This window comes from Glandiceps talaboti, chromosome 12 (assembly GCF_964340395.1).
Source record: "Glandiceps talaboti chromosome 12, keGlaTala1.1, whole genome shotgun sequence".
In the NCBI taxonomy this organism is placed as follows: Eukaryota; Metazoa; Hemichordata; class Enteropneusta; family Spengelidae; genus Glandiceps; species Glandiceps talaboti.
The window spans coordinates 12862136-12880097 of NC_135560.1; the positions used below are offsets into that span (position 1 = coordinate 12862136).

General features: G+C 35.2%; 1 protein-coding gene across 2 annotated transcripts in view; it reads left to right on the forward strand.

Annotated features, from left to right (window-relative positions):
• The window catches only part of LOC144443365 (unconventional myosin-IXb-like), a 70973-nt gene that overhangs the window by 20658 nt on the left and 32353 nt on the right, over positions 1–17962 (forward strand). For both annotated transcript variants that reach the window (XM_078132831.1, XM_078132830.1), the window contains exons 3-8: positions 9921–10015; positions 10559–10721; positions 10879–10979; positions 14592–14808; positions 15719–15841; positions 17854–17962. The exon at positions 17854–17962 is cut by the window's right edge and continues 26 nt beyond it. In XM_078132831.1, the coding sequence (XP_077988957.1) occupies positions 9921–10015; positions 10559–10721; positions 10879–10979; positions 14592–14808; positions 15719–15841; positions 17854–17962 (808 nt within the window). The remainder of the gene's footprint in view (positions 1–9920; positions 10016–10558; positions 10722–10878; positions 10980–14591; positions 14809–15718; positions 15842–17853) is intronic.

Below are 17962 nucleotides of genomic sequence, written 5' to 3' on the forward strand. Positions count from 1 at the left end.
TGTATAGGCCATGGACCTTTTTGTGATGATAGGTTGCTAATTTACATGTCGACAGCTAAACATCTGCTAGGGTTTGTGTGTGCACCAATCAGCATTAAGCAGATGCCTATAAATATTCCATAAACCAGCAAACATGTGCTTTTCCTAACATCAAAGCCTGAAGGCTGAACTTGTTTGGTGTGTGCTACCTGTTGCTGCTTGGCTTGGCAGGCTACTGCATGGAGTGTGGACTGCAGGACTCGAACACTTTGCTTTTCGCTTTTATAGAGACTGATATTACGGTCAATATACAAGGAATTTGTAACCTACACCAATAGACCCTACAGTAATTTGCCAATGGATTCCAGACCCTAACTGTACTCAATACCATGTAAAAGCAGGTGCAAGTTTTTGTCTTGCAGACAATCGTTATACAATTCCATACAGACTGTTTCAATGCCACTTGGACTGTCCATTTTGCATCTCTGAGTTACTGTCACTTTGACTATAATTCATTAGATATTTAATAGTAAAGCCTGTGACCATAATTATATGTATAAACAAAGCTTTGTTGTTGTTTTTTGTGCAGAACATTCTGTCCTGTTTCTCTCTACCCTGGACCTCTGCAAATATTTATATCCCCTATCATGTTGCTAGCTGAAATATATCAGGTTCATTGAACCATGCTTAATTATAGTATTAAAAGTTGACAGTTGCCTTCCAGCCATGGGCCATGTGTTACAGTTATATTTAAAAAGGTCGAATTACATCTATAAATGACTTTTGTTAAACAGTTAGCAATAAGTAAGTTTTAGCTGTTTGCTAGATTACCATTTCATGCACTCAGCAAATAATATATGGCAGGGTATGATTGCGACGAAAGTGAAAGAGTAGCTATTCCTTTCCTGGACACACTTCTGACATTATAAGAAAATGTACCCACACAGTCATCTCATAGTTTGTTTTCATTTTAAGTAGAACATAAACTATTACTATCTTCAGTTTCACATTTTGTCTGCTCCAGTTTCTTATCATCATGCATTATTCTATTTTCATACACTTGTACCAAGTAATTTTCTTAGTATTTATCACTCGTATGTATCTTTTCATATATGATATGCCAGTACCACCCACGGTTGACTTTTCATATTGTCGTCTCTTTTGATAAAAGAGTACTATTAATCTAGTATTTTGAATTCATATATACTATAAACTTTCCCTCGGGTCCGTTATTAAATAGGTTTTAGAACTATAGAAACAAAGAGGTAGTGCTCTCTGGAAAAAATAGAATCTATATTTCCAATGTTTTTATCATGTTATGGAGTAAAGACAGACAGAGAGACAGAGACAGACAGACAAACAGACAGACAGACAGACAGACAGACAGTCAAACAAACAGACATTGAGCCCGTACCAGGTAATGTAAAGAACAGGGTCTTGTGAGGTCTTTGTATGGAACATGGCGTCACTGGTCTTATCTGATTAATGGACTATATATAACTTGAAATAAAAACCATTGTATAATATCATTATATTATATGCTAACATGATTGTATGGTGGTAAAATATCATGATATGGTGGTATAACATCATTCCATGTCTTGGTATTAATCTGACATGCAAGCAAATAGGATTTATGATAGTGTGTGTGTTATTATATATATATGATATAGAGTTGATAATTCCATTAGGTCATACAGATGGAGATTTCAATATTTTATGTATTGTAATACTTGCAATTCATTGAATGGATTCTCACTCTTACATAGAAACAGTCAGGATGATAGGAAGTCATACAATAGCTGCAAAATGTACTGTCTGACTAGTATGTTAAATGTCAACTGCATTTGTATATGGAATGTGTAATACCATGGGGGGCTTTTCATTCCCTGGCACTGATCAATATAGAATTCGTGTACTTTGCACAGTTGTATGCATTTAATTCATTGATTTTCTGACTTCAGAAGCATTCTTTGCCGGGGTCATGCCAAAACCATACAAATTACAATGCAATCAATCCCTCTTTGTACCTTAGTTCAAATGTGTTAGCAAGATCTTAAGCATTATATAGCATCTTTTACTGTTGATTTTGACATACATGTTGTCCTAGAGTAGACTGTCGATAGTCGTTCATGCCCTTTTTGCTACGTTATATCTAAAACTAAAGTCATCGCCTCGCTTCGATCCGGAGCAATACTATAACCGCATACTGATCAGCAAGTGCCAGAGGCACGAGTTCGTGCCTTCGGCAATCTTTGGCAATCGCAGTTCCTACCAATATGCATTAGTATTCAGTGCTACGGAGCGAGGTGACGACTTTCGTTCAGACGAAACGTAGCAAAAAAGGCATGAATGGCTGTCGACAGTCTAGTCCTAGAGATGAGTCGACTCAAAAACTCTAACAGTGAAAGGTACTGAGCTACAAAATCCCTGATGTATGAATGTATTCTAGAATAAGAGATATACATATTCAGTCATCTATTACTTCAGTATCGTGGATTGTCAATTTATATATCACTGAATAGTTATAGTAATTTTATATCACCAAGTCAAAATTCAAAAATAGTATAAATTATGTACAGTAACCTTAGAAAATTGAAACATGTCTGAGCTGATGTAATTGTTCACCTATATATCATTAAGATATATAATATTGTTTGCAAATTGGAATTGCCACTGGGTAGTAATTTTGTAGTTTCAAAACATAAACTTTACAAATGATATTGAAGATAGCTTTAAAAAATCTGACATGATAAGGAAAAATTTGCCAGGATCCATATCCATTGCAAGATACTGTAGTTGTTCCGAAGTAGTTTGCGGAAAGTGTGGGCACTTTAAGCGGCGGAAATATATGACATGATTACATATTACTGTATGTAACAACCATATACACCTCTTCACATGCCCGCAGCGACTTGTATATTAGATTGTGTTCTAGCCAAGGTATGGCACATACCATGTCATGAAGCATAAACAGTGGCGAGGTCAGGTCATCACAACATCCCATATGGTTGACTCATCCACAAATCAAACATTGGTAAACGTAAAGGAATAGTGAAACCACAAAAACACTGAATGGCCAATCCTTTCTGTGGTACAATAGAGTTAGGATTGTTGTACATACTGTGGGAGTGTGTTAGCGTCAGACAATGATATACCATACTACATGTATTGTGGGTCCTTTACATCAAACCTTCCCATTCAAGTGATGCCACCTACACTATGCAACCCAGACAGATCTTGTTTTCTAATTCCCAAACACATGCGAGACAGTAAACCGAACTGAAAATGCCATTTTCATTACTTTTATTGTATTCAGACTAATTAAGTGTCTATCAAATAAGATATTTGACTAGAATCGAATATTAAAAATGACAGGATTTTGGTACATTTGCTAATGTAGTTTATTATATTTTAATGAACTGTTATTGTAAAATATTGCATCTACATGTCCATAGAGTGATTTGATTGTCACATGTTGTTTCATAATTTCTTGTTTTGTGCCATATCATATGTTTTGTTAATTTGATATGTTTTAGAAATAGCACTAACGTCAGTGTAGTGATTGTGTGAGCATAAAATGGCAAATGAGATAGGATTTGACATGAAAGAATTCCACTAACGATGTGTGATGACCTATATACTTCTACAGACACATACCATAAATGTCAATTTAGACTACATGTATCTGTAATTCTTTTGGGGGGGGGGGGGGGGAGATACATTGCAATAAGACGTGGAGCCAGTGCAATAAATGTAGTCAGTAATGAAATATTAACGAACTGTCTTCACAGAGACATTTGTAAGAGACAGAGAGCTAAATGCTAGTATTTTTAGGCGTACTTTTGAAACTACACATGTATAATGATGTATTATATTGATCTGATGATAGATAGACTACTCAAGTCTTCAGGAGTCATCAGATTGGTGACAGTGCATAAAAGAAATTGACAAATTGTTCTGTCACCACTGGCCTAGCCTCGATGCATTCCCAGGTCTCCCTTTAAGGCGTCACATCTATCTAGTCTGCCAGACCAGCTATAAGATTGTCTGAGTCAGTGTTGTAGATCTAAGAACAAGTCTACGAGATTTCCATGTAATGAGTAATATTACTCACTGCCACTTATACACTGGCACCAAGGGGAAAATCAGGAGAGTATTTTGTTACCAGGGGCAGTAGTTTTTTTTACAGCAAAATGTACATTGAAACTAGTATATCAATCTGATTGTGACAGACAGATACCCACTCCAGCATGTCATCACACAAGTCTATTTGTTATAACAAGTGAACAAAATTGCCAAGACACGTACTAGATAACCATTGAAGTCTGTGGATGAAGAATCAAAATCCATCAAGACTTTGACAAATCTTGCTGGTCACCAGCCACTTACTTGTACCTGGATTTCAGGTCTCCCTTTAGGCTTTCTCTATTCTTTATACTGACTAGCTATAAAACTGTATGAGTAGTGTTATAGATCTAAGAAGCAAGTCTAGAGATTTCTCGGTAACGAGCCATATAACTCATTATCATTTCTTATACACTGGTACCAGGGGCCTTTGGGGAAACCAAGGGGAATTTATTTTTTTTACAAGGGGCAATATTTTCGAAAGCAATATACATTGAAACTAGTATTTCAATCTGATAGATACCCATGCTGCCATTCTGCCATAGAATTATATAGCCCCAAGACTTGGCTATGTGCTTCCACACACTGGTTTGACTGCTTCATTGCCACTCTCACACTATACATACATGTACATTGTATATACCAAGGGGAAATTATTAACCACCTCTATTGTCAGGTACATTGTATATTTCAGTGTCCTTGCATTGTTCCATGATTTATGTGCAATGATTAAAATGACCGAGACAAATTGATTGATAGATTGATTGATGTATGTCTGCATGTCATGATGTAGGATGTAGGGTATGTCTTTTGAAAAGAATGAGGGCTTGTATATTTCATACTAAGGCCTAAAAAAATAATTGTTTGGTTCCAGTTACCCGACCCCACCTAGCTTTTCACTGCTGACCTTAAAGATAGTTTATTGTAAAAGTTAAACTTTTTTTACGTATTCGATAAAAAAAATGATAAAATTGCAAAAATTGTGAAGTCTCAGGAGAAATAGTGGATGCGGAAACTGACATCAACTTGAAAAGTCAATATAAAACTGTTCTTCCAATCTGTAATGGCTGTACATGTGATAGAAATAAATAAATAACACAGAGACCATTTGGAAAACAATAGAAAACGTGAACTAGACACTCACACATGAAAAAATATATAATGAATAAAATAAAAAGTCTATCTACCCCACCTATTCAAAAATTGAGCATAATCGGAACCATAAAATTCATTTTATTTAGGCCTAATGTACATGGAGTAAGAAATATTAGGGTAATATAGTTAAAGTAACAAATTTGTTATAACAGCTTCCCATATTTCATTCCATTATGGTGATAATTTTATAGGTATTAATTAGTCTATAGTTGACAGCTCATGTGTTTTGATTATAATCCCAACATGGTTTCTGAGTGGAGGTGTAACTTGTAATGATACAGTATAGGTACTAGACTAAATCCAACTATACTTTGTCTAGTCCTAATACCAATTTACACCGCCACTCGTGGTTTGCAGACCATGGTGGCATCCCGACTACACTGTGGCTATACAGTATTTCCTCTCAGGATTTTTGAGGATACTGGAATTATGAAACTGATGATGTACTGTGGCCACTTGCCATTTTGTGATTTTCGATTGTAGGGATAGATCTGTGAAATGAAGCTGTAAAATAAATTTTTATCACAATCTCTATTGATGACTATTCAGAAGTAAGTTCAGCATTAACAAGAACTTAGTTAATACAAGTGGTGGACGGTGTATGGTTAATACCAGTCTGACACAGTCAAAATTAATGTCTGTATAAATTTGTATCTTTGTTATGCCATGACATGTAATACAATGTAGCTGTAGTGTTTTCTCAAAAATTTCCCCTGATAAGTAGTAATATTTGTCACCCGTACAAAATTTCAATAGGACAGAGCCTAAATTCAGGGAACTAATTTGAAATACATTGTTCTGTTCATACGTAGGCTGTGAGAACACACACTTCTACCTCTGACTATAAAAGATGGAATAGGATGAGTCATATCTGCTTTAATAGTTGTATACATTCATCACTTTATATACACCTCCACTCACACCTAGCCCCATTGATGTCCATTTGTTACATAATGACCCTTTGATTGTGGGTGTGCCATGAGCTAATCCTGCACGACAAAGAATCTGAAGAGCTCATGTACATTACGTACACATATGTGGTAAACGATTAACCCACTCAGTTGAATAAACTCTGTAAATAGTATGTTCGTGTATAGACGACATGGAACAATGGTAGGGAAGTAGTAGAACTACATATAAAAGAATAAAGTGGATGAATGACGTGTATCTAAATAAATAAATAAATAAATAAAAGAAATGGTAGAAAATAGAGAATGATGATGTATCATGTATTTATATACATACATAGACACACACACATACTACATTCCATCCATATATCTGTCTGTTCGTTCGTATATACTTACGTTTGTACAGACAGACAGGCGGACGAACGGACATACATCTGTCCATCCATCTGTCCATCCATCCGTCTGTCCATCTGTCTGTTCGTACCGCTGTCCCTCCTACCGTTATATCCACCATCTACCCCCCGACATCTACCTACCTACCTACATGTACCTACCTATCTACCTACCTACATGTACCATACCTACCTACCTACCTACCTACCTTATCTACCTACCTACATGTACCTTACCTACCTTACCTTAGTACCTACCTACCTTACCTACCTACCTACCTACCTACCTTACCTACCTACACCTACCTATTTACCTACCTACCTACCTACCTACCTACCTACCTACCTACCTACACCTACCTATTTACCTACCTACTTATTTACTTACCTACCTACCTACCTACACCTACCTATTTACCTACCTACCTACCTATCTACCTACACCTACCTATTTACCTACCTACTTATTTACTTACCTACCTACCTACCTACCTACCTACCTACCTACCTACACCTACCTATTTACCTACATTTTGTACCTACTTATTTACCTACCTACCTATTTACCTACCCATGGCATTCCTACCTACTTACCTTCATATATGAATAAATGAATGAATAACTGAATAACGATATAGACAGACACATCACTGCAGAATTGTGTTTTATTTCATTTTTTAAGCTTGATTGATAATTAAAATAGATACAGGTACTTGTAGATACTAATGTACATGTAAATTACGTTGTAATGAAAGGGGTTTAATTTCAAGTGGAAATATTAATAAGAATGAATGTTGGCAACCTTTCATCTTATCCTCTGTATTTCATTGTACAACATGCTGTAATACTAAAAGCTACAATGTGTGGACAGTGTTACAATATACATGTACCTGTACATGTTGTTGGAATATCTCTGATATTATGCTTCCAGTCAACACCTTGTAATTTATTCTGCACCCACTGAACACCACTATGTCAACAATGAATTCAATCAATTATAAATGTAGGCAGTCATTGAATAAACTTTTAATTAGGTTTCTCTTAATTGACATAAATTTATCTGTGTATTCACTCTGTGCAGTAATCAAACCAGCTTATAAATTGAATTTGACTTGATGTTATGTAACCTAAACCTAAACATCATAATCCACATCATTACTACTCCATCATAGAATTACTTGTGCAGGCACCACTGCTACCATGAAATAATTGAGAGATATTCGAACTTGTCGCCACCTCGCTGAAATATAAATTTATGCTACAGTTGTATTGGGATTCTAGGGGTTCATACCATCAATTGTAAATAAGATGTAAATAGTATGGTGTGAATACTCAGGGTATCAAGACAACAGTTCTACATCAGTGCAGTGTTCTCCCCATGATAGATGGAGGTTAATTTGCATATATATTTACATGTAAATAGCATGGTAATTTGCATATTTGTTTGCATAGTGATCAGGTCATATTATGTATGTCTTCAACACTGGAACAAACTCTGACGTTTATTTTAACACATACACACATGTACATTGGGATCAGCCATTTCTCTTCATGTGAAAGTATTATTATGATTTTGTCATTCACTTTCAATGCACGGTAGAAACCTGCCAAGCATGTAGGCCTAGATGACAAGGACGATGTTTCGCCGTGCTTTCTCTACACAGTGTAGTGACTGTAGTAGGGAGAACACTGTAGTGTAATAATAATACTAGTAATTGTATTGAATTCAATATGTATGAATAGAGAGAAATACTAGTATTGATTGATGGTCTTATGAGTCATGCCTAGAAATCTATGTATATTTGCTAGTACATTCAGTTACAGAAAATGTATTTGCTAGTAAGAGTAAAAAAAATGCAATTACAAAATCATGTATTTGCTAGTGAGTGAAACAGAAAAGTGCATGCACTGACTGAATTTACATTTGCTAGTAAGAATAGAAAAAATACACTTTCAGTGTGTCTATATGCGATTGTTAATGAGCCAAGAAGAACATTATTTGCAGTTACAGAAGATGTATTTGCTAGACTTGTCGGAGCATGTACACAGGAGATGTAGTTATACAATGTGCATTTCCTAGTATTACAGAACAAATGAAATAGACATGCAATTACTATATTGTGTATATTTCTAGTATTAGTATGCTTGAAATCGTAATATAATTTTCTAACAGACATGCATTTTGTATTTTTTAAATTAAAGAGCTGAAGAAAGAGATGTGCTCACAAGATCTCGCTGAGGAAGTGAAAGATAAATATATATTTTTTTAAAATGTGACTAAAATTATTAACGAAGATATAAAAATGACATACTATATTATGAATATTGTATTAATATTTGCTAGTAAGTGCTGGGAAATATCTATTAAATATAATTAGATTTGGTCAATTTTTTTCACTTGACATTTTCTCACAAAGGGATATATATCTTTCAAAAACAGAAGGTTAAGTGCTTGTTATGTTAAAATGTCTGGATACCTTTCCACTTGTTTTGAGTGTCTGTTTCCACTTCAAATGCTGTGGAAGGCAGATCTGCATGTATGTAACAATCATACATTTTGTAATAACTGGATTGTAACACAAAATGGGCATCCATAATGACTACACTGAAAATTTATTTTAATCTCAACTTAATCTACCCTGATATTTATCCGATCTTTTTGCAAATTATAGATTACGGTTTTAGAGTCGTGAAAAAAATATAGACAAGTTACATGTATCAGTTTCAATACATCTGAATCTTCAGCTTATGATTTTTAAGGTAGACAATATCATCATGAAAAAATAGATTGCTTTGAGACAGAAAGCTAGACAAGATACATGTATTCACCTAGTACCTGTGTCAGATATTTCTAGTACATGCATGACTTCACAAACAAGTGACAATTTTTTTTTTAGTCTGACACAGTATACATGCCACATTTATTCTAGAGGGGAAGGGCTGACATTTGAATATGTGTATTTGAATAAACGGATTTCCTGGTGCACGCATGGATTCCGATGTGAAAGACAATCGTGGACCTTTTCTGTTAAAATAATTTGCCAGTAAACACCTGGTGTAAAGTGATATATACACTTGAAAACCAGACATACATTTAAAATGAATTGTACTACATTGTAATGCTTTGTCTGCACCATTTCAAATATGAAGGACAGTCCGTGCTCTTTTCCAGTAAGTGAATTTACAAGGTGTATTCATCTCTGTAAAGTGATAGAGTCATTGCCTTGAAATGGCTGTCTCAGTAGTCCTCTGGGAAGCTTTCTTGGATTAAAGATGAATGAAATTACAATCATTTGTTGCCCCGTTGGGTTTCAAGAATATGTCTAAATGTCTTTCGTTTGTTCTACCTTTTCAGGCCTTTGGTAATGCTATGACAGTTGTGAATAATAACAGTAGTAGATTTGGTAAATTCATTCAAGTCAACTACAAAGAAAATGGAACAGCTCATGGGTAAGTAACATTTATAAGAATAGACCTTACCAATAAATACTGCCCTCTTGTGACAGGATGCAATGCTGATATAAATAAAGCAAGATGAATTGATATTGAAATTTGTTTTGTTTAGATCTATAACTTTTGTATCATTTACCAAATAAGGAATACATCATATTCACGATATAAACTTTGAGTACAGCACTTGTATGCTCTGTTCACAACTCACCTATCCCTGGTAGTTTTGAGTCATCCACCCATCCATACATCCACCCAATCATTCATGTATCCATCCATCCATCCATCAATCCAGCCATCCATCCAATCAATCACCCATCTATCTATCCACCCATTCATCCATCCATCCATCCATCCATCCATCAATCAACCCACCCACCCATCCATTCGTTCATTCATCCATCTATCCATCCATCCATCCAATCAATCACCCATCTATCTATCCACCCATTCATCCATCCATCCATCCATCCGTCAATCAACCAGCCATCCATACATCAAAGTTTAATTGCTTACTTTTTCTTCTTCTTCTTCCATTTTTAGTGCTATTGTTGAGAATTATTTACTTGAAAAATCCAGGATAGTCCATCTGAATGAAAATGAAAGAAACTATCATGTATTTTACTATCTCCTTGCTGGTGCTTCAAATGCTGAGAAGGAAGCGTTATGGTTGGGAAAACCTGAAGACTACCATTATCTCAATCAGGTAATACCAACGTCTCAGTATTAACTTATAAGAAGAAAATTGTAGAATAAAAAGTTGAAAGAAAATGAAATGAAAATCATATATAATGATTTTGATACATGTGTTTGTTAGTCCTAGTATATACTTTTTCATTAAATGTATCTTATATATGTTTCAGAGTAAGACATACACACTGGAAGGTGTAGATGAAGTGTACGAGTTTTCCAGATTGAAACAGTCCATGGAAATGGTTGGATTTTCAAGGGAAACCATGAGGCGGTATGTCCTTTGTACATTGTCTACATCTGATAATGACTTTTCTAAATTGTCTCCGGTGTATTGTATAAGTTGATAGCACAGTTATCTGCAGAGAAGGGTTGTTAATTTATTGTGATGTTCTGCTTGAAAAACTGGGGAAAATGTAGAACGGAATATCTTTATCCCCATTTCCTATAATAAGTGTATTACGTTGAAGTAATCACAACTAGCAGGAATAAATAAGACAATACTCCATTCAAAAACTTTTAAAATGTTCTGATATCAGTAAAAAAAACACTGGTAAAAAGGTATATACACATACACAAAAGGAAAAAATACTAAGTGCCTTATGATGAAAGGACGTAAAAAGGTACGTTTTCAGAATATGATCATAGTATAAAATACAAGCTGAATATGTATTGAATAAAATTAACATATGTAACTTCAAGCTACCCTAAATCCTATACATGCCTTTACTCCAAAGGAAAATGTAAATCTATGATTACAGAGTTAGTCCACTGCTCTGCAGCCCACAAAGTTTTGGTTCCCTCACACCATGCCAAAAGTATGCATTCTGAATTTGTCTGGTACATTTGTTTGGCCATCTGTTTGTTCCTCATTAAATTTCAGGATACCCTTGATATAGATCATAGACTTACAAATGTGAAAAATGTAGGTCAAAAATTTTAATCACCTTAACTTCTGAGAACACATCAGATAATAACAGATGTCTGTATATGGTAGTTGTGAACATAGCATAGTGTATGTATAGTCAGTGGCATTCTTATTATCCCTAATATACAGCAAATACTTGTACTCAAATGTCAGAAATTTCCATTGATTTCCTGACAGGATGTTTGGACTGTTACTGTATATTGACATCAGAGTGGTATTCTCTTGTAATGAATACTTAATGTGAAGTTTAATGTCTGATAAAAGGAAATAATATGGCATCAATCTTATTCACTCTAGCCTTAGTCTAGTTCCTATACTGTATCATTACCATTTACACCGCCACTCACAGTATAGTCAAAGTCATCACTCTAGAAGTCCTGAGATGCATGAGATGAAATATAAAATTCATCCACAGCCACACACACAGTCATTAACATCATGTCTTTGTTAATCAATCAAAAAATTCTAACCAATAACACAGTCCCTGATGAAGTTGGTGTTTATTGGGACAGTTATGAAAAGTCCAAATATGGTATATTTGTCAACTCAGGATGCTCCTTATATACTGTTTACGTCACTATAGCAGTTTGGGTTCACTGATTGGATGAATAACTTTTTGTGCTGATCGAGATGTGGTTTAGTTAGAAACCATGTTGGCATCTGGACTACTCTAGCCTAGAATCCAGGGATTTTGCTCTCATTTTTCTCCAATCATGTCTGACATTTTGCAATAATGGTCGTATAGTCAAAGCTCAAATCAGATGTATGATTTCTAGCAGTGACATTGAACATGGTAATCAGGTATACATCATACAGTTCAACACTGAGTTGGTTCTAGTCACATGGTGATGCTGCTGGTGTCATCCAACAGTAGGAAAAATTGAAAACCCAGTTATAATTTTCACTTGTTTTCTGGTAGTCTGTAAGATACGACATTCGTGCCATGCTACTAGCCAGCAGCACTCACTGGTTGAGAAGCCTTCTAATTTAAGATTTAACAACACAACATATCTTGATAGTCTAGTTTTCTGGCCATAGCATTAGGTGACCACACATAGCAATTTGCTAACAACCTAGATCATTAGCAAAATACCAGGCGTGATTGGGGAAAAGCAAGAACGAAATCCGCGCATGACCAGATTACAGGCTAGATTCACTCAAAAATGTATAACATATGTATATCGTAAAATATTAGTTATTAATATGTAGTTAGTGCTGACAGTTACAGAACTGATTGGATCATTCTACATTCCTACAATTTATATATGATGTGATATACATATGTAGAATTTTATCTATGTCTTGTTATTTTGACACTGCAAGTCATGTTTTATGAATCAAATTGAATGTAAATCAGTGCATGCCATGAGAAACTCATCCTGGTCATAGATTCTCAATTTACGACACAGTTACCTATCTCTGACAGTTGTTGAAATTGCTTCTAACAATAACGCCTTTGGCTAGTTTCACAAGATTAATACACTAGCTGGCAGCTGTCAGGGTCCCTACAGATCATCTTCGCAATAATAAAAGGAATTTCCGAGCTATATTTCAGAACTGTTTGATGGCAAAATGCAGCTGTCGTGTGATCTCTCACCTGTTACCCACAATGCAATGTTGTAACAGGAAGGTTGTCATCTGTAAGGCCAGGTCAAGGCTTGTGGTATTTCAGGCTTTAGCACTTTAAACTCTGTAAAAGGAAAACCGTTTGTAGGTTAATAAAGTATACATTAAAATCATCCCCTAACACATTCCATCCATCTTAGTGTACAGAAAAGAATGCTATGGTAAATGTCATGGGTTGAATTGTGGAAGTGAAATTATGCCCAATCAACCCCACCCCCACCCCCTCCAGCCTTTTGTACTCATACATCAAATGTAACAAATGCAGCATAGATCTGTGAGACTATTTTCAGGTGTAAATGTATATATGCAATAGAAAATTTTGTCATACAATTTTAATGGCATCAACCATAGTACAGACTTGGCTTTTCATATATAAAACTTATTTGCAGAAAATTCAATGAAGAAATGTAGTTTTCTCAACAGATGCAATAAAGATTCTATTCGATATAATGTGATTTATGCAGCTGTTCCCACCCCAACTTGATTTCAGATCAAATCCCCCATCTCCATCGCCACCCCCCCCCCCCCCCCCCCCTTTTTCAGGGTTTGATTTGATTGTTAAATCATTTTGGAACTGGTTTACGTACAACTGCGAACAGGGAAACCAGTTAATACTCAAGTGCAGATTTTGTTGCAAGTATTGGATGAATATTGTATCTTCTTGTTGTAATAAGCATGAAATCATTGTATGGAAATTGAGCATTTGTTAAAGCTGGAAAAATTACCAATGACCCTTGCCATGCATTAGCTCATTCTTTTTGAGATGCTTCCCCTGGGTCACAGGTATAGAAATTTATCCTTGAGAACACATTGTACTAAGCTCAGATCATTCTGGCAAACCAGAGCTATTATTTCTTTGACCAGCTCGTTACGAAACGGTATCGTAAAACGGTTGTGGTTTGCGACGATGGGCTTAGTTATGTACCCTCTGTCATCAGAATACTTAACCAGAGAATGTAAGAAGTAAAGGAAGTGTGGGTCTGTTTTTATGTAGTCTTTTACTCAGTTTTCAACATCTTCGTACTTCTGTTAAATGTTGTTCTTGGTATTTTAATGTATAAGGTTATATGTATGTTTTTCTGTGTTGTTGCAAGACTAATTTCCCAGAGAGGGATAATATTAAATGTAATATAATAGTGATAATAATAATATGTCACACATATGGTATAAACTTTCTTTCTCTTTACATAATTGTTATAATACTGTCAGTGTTACTCCTTCTGGGAAATAGTGAGTTTTGTAGGAAGTTTGACACTGTGTAATTTATAGTGACGTATTGTGCTATAGTTATCCTGTTTCAAATTATGCATTGTAAACTTTCTCCTCCCACAGAATCTTTCTGGTGTTGTCGGCGCTACTCCATCTTGGCAACGTTGAGTTTCGTAGGAAATCTGAGAAGGATGAAGGAGTCACAGTAAAGAACGTTGGGCTTGTCAAAGTGATTTCTGATCTACTGAAAGTGAAACAGGAAACATTACTCGCTGCTTTGACTACCAGGAAGTCTGTGGCAAGAGGAGATACATTTGTTGTCCAGTACAAGCCAAATGAGGTGAGTGGGTGTGAGAGAGTGCTGAAATAAAAAGTAGAGAACAATAACATATTGTTGTGTTTATGACATTTTATTACAATTATGGGTTTGCTCATTTCTCATTTTGGGATCAACACATTCAGTTGTAAAAATAAGCAGAATCAAACTAAATGTGTCTGCAAGGATACTTGTCAGACTCCTGGGAAAATCCTGGTGGATGGAAATAAATTGATTTATCACACTAAAGGGAAAGTTGTGTTTTCAGAACTTGATACTGTGATATGCAATGAAATGAACACAAATATTGAAAATAGGCTTACATGACATAAAGATGGTCATTCACAAATTACATAGATTCTCAGCTTTTGGGTATGATACACTTGATACCTTCCTTTATCCCCGACTTATGTCCATATGTCATTGATGTTGTTCCCCATGCAAGGTGGAGATTTGCTGATTTCCAAAGTAAAGTTTATGTGACAGTGTGAAAATGAATGTTCATGGACTCTTGTCTTCATCCTTAGTAATGAAAATTTCTACTCACAGTCAAAAAATTCTTGGTAGTGAATCCCAAATTTTAGCATTGTCAGGGGTGTACTACATTGGGCTACGTATAATGCACTTTTTCACTAACACAATTAAGAGATACATACAGAACAAAGTTTATGTGATTTGTACTTTTGATTATGACTGGAGGGTAGAAAATATAGACCATAAAATCACTGGCCTTGCAAGTTACATGTGTAAGACTTTCTGAGAAATGTCAAAGTAAAATGAACATGTGTGTATGACAACAGACAATGTAGTAAAAACTACAGTATGATTGCATTGTTCCATTGACAAGAATGGTATCATTGAAATTCATTGCCAAACTACTAGTGAGTGATGTTGTTCCAACTTCATGATGACTGTTTGTTCTTGTATCATGTAGGCTATTCACAACCGTGATGCACTGGCTAAGTGTTTGTATAGTGCCTTATTTGATTGGATTGTGTTACAAGTTAACCATGCACTGATGTCAAGGTATGAGATGAAGTCTGATAACAACGTTCATGTAAGTATCAAATATTCACATTGTACTAGTTCAGTCATCCATAACATTAATCTATCTATTCTGACAACCCATTAACCCAGCTGTATATATCTGCATACATAGAGAGTACATACGTGTGTCTGTACACTACATATGTATATACATACATACATACATACATACATACATACATACATACATACATACATACATACATACATACATACATACATACGTACGTACACACATGCATGCATACATACATACATACATACATACATACATACATACATACACACACAAACACATATGGATGGATGAACAAAGACATACATACAGACAGACAGACATACATGCATACATACATACATACATACATACATACATACATACATACATACATACATACATACATACATACATACATACAGACATACATACAGACAGACAGACATGCATGCATACATACATACATACATACATACATACATACATACATACATACATACATACATTCATACATACATACATACATACATACATACATACATACATACATACATACATACATACATACATACATACATACATACATACATACATACATACATACATACATACATACATACATACATACATACATACATACATACATACATACATACATACATACATACATACATACATACATACATACATACATACATACATGCAGACAGACAGACAGACAGTTGTCACATCACGTCACATGTGTACAAATGGACATACAGAAACATACAGACACATTAAATCTTTAAAGACCTCACACATATACAAATATGTAAAACATGGTCATACTTGTGTAGGTCATAAGACCATACGTCACTATTCATTACTTTCTCTACAGTTGCAAAAAGATATGTATGATATATATATAGTTGAATACAAGACCTGTATTCCAGCTAGGCCTCAGCAGGCAAAACATAACTGATCATATTAAAGGATACTGCAAGATGCTAGTCCATAGGACTTTGCAGTAACTTTTTCCAACCACACATGTAAAATATGTAATGTTATTTTTAAAAAGTGCAATTTAGTTAGTTGGAATCTTACAGAAAAGATTCCAATGATAATCCTACAAATAACATACGTACTTTGTTAATTTATTGTACATCATATATTTAGGACGGTCTGTGTGAAATCAAAACAGGATGATACAGAAATAAATGATGATGTATCACTATCACATTGCTGATCTAGCTCCTAGTGTCAGATTACTTGATAACTTTTTATGAGAGTTGGTGAATGTCAAAACATCACTCTTGTTGGCTGTGTACCAGCTATGGATGTCTATTAGTGGATGCATCTAGGGAAAAATGACATGGACAGAGATAGACAGACAACAGACAGTACATACATGATGAGAAGACAAAAGAGTTTGATATTGATTGGTTGGTTGGTTGGTTGGTTGGTTGGTTGGTTGGTTGGTTGGTTGATAAATGGACTGACTGACAGATTGAGACTGAGAGACAGGTAGCTGGGCAGATAGAGAGACTCATATAGAGGTATCTAGACTGGTAGATAAAAGACGGACATTATAGTAAACAAATAAACAAATTTAGAGACAGGTTGATCATGGGACAAATAAACAAGACAGACAGACAGACAGACAGACAGACAGACAGACAGACAGACATGGGCAACCACCATAGATTTAGAGACCAGTTGACAGATAGTAGACGGACAGGAACACATAAACGGATTGGTTGCTATAGAGATGAAGACATTCAGAGACAGGTAGATTGACGATGTCTGTAAGGCTATCAGAATAGCTGATAGCATATAGGTAGCTATATGTTCTCAATACCTGAAACTTTAGATCACTATGAAGATGGCATTGTACATCATGGTTGACCTTGTAACGTAATGAAGTATTATAGTGGACACCATGGTTCTGTCAAGTATGAAAATTCAGGCAATGTAACCATGGAGGTGAACAGAAAATGTAACCATGGTAACATTAGAAGTAAGTGTGTGTTGTACTTGTTTTACAGGGGAACTCAATTGGTGTGTTGGACATCTTTGGTTTTGAAGACTTTGGACAGAACAGTTTTGAACAATTCTGTATCAACTTTGCCAACGAACATCTACAATATTACTTCA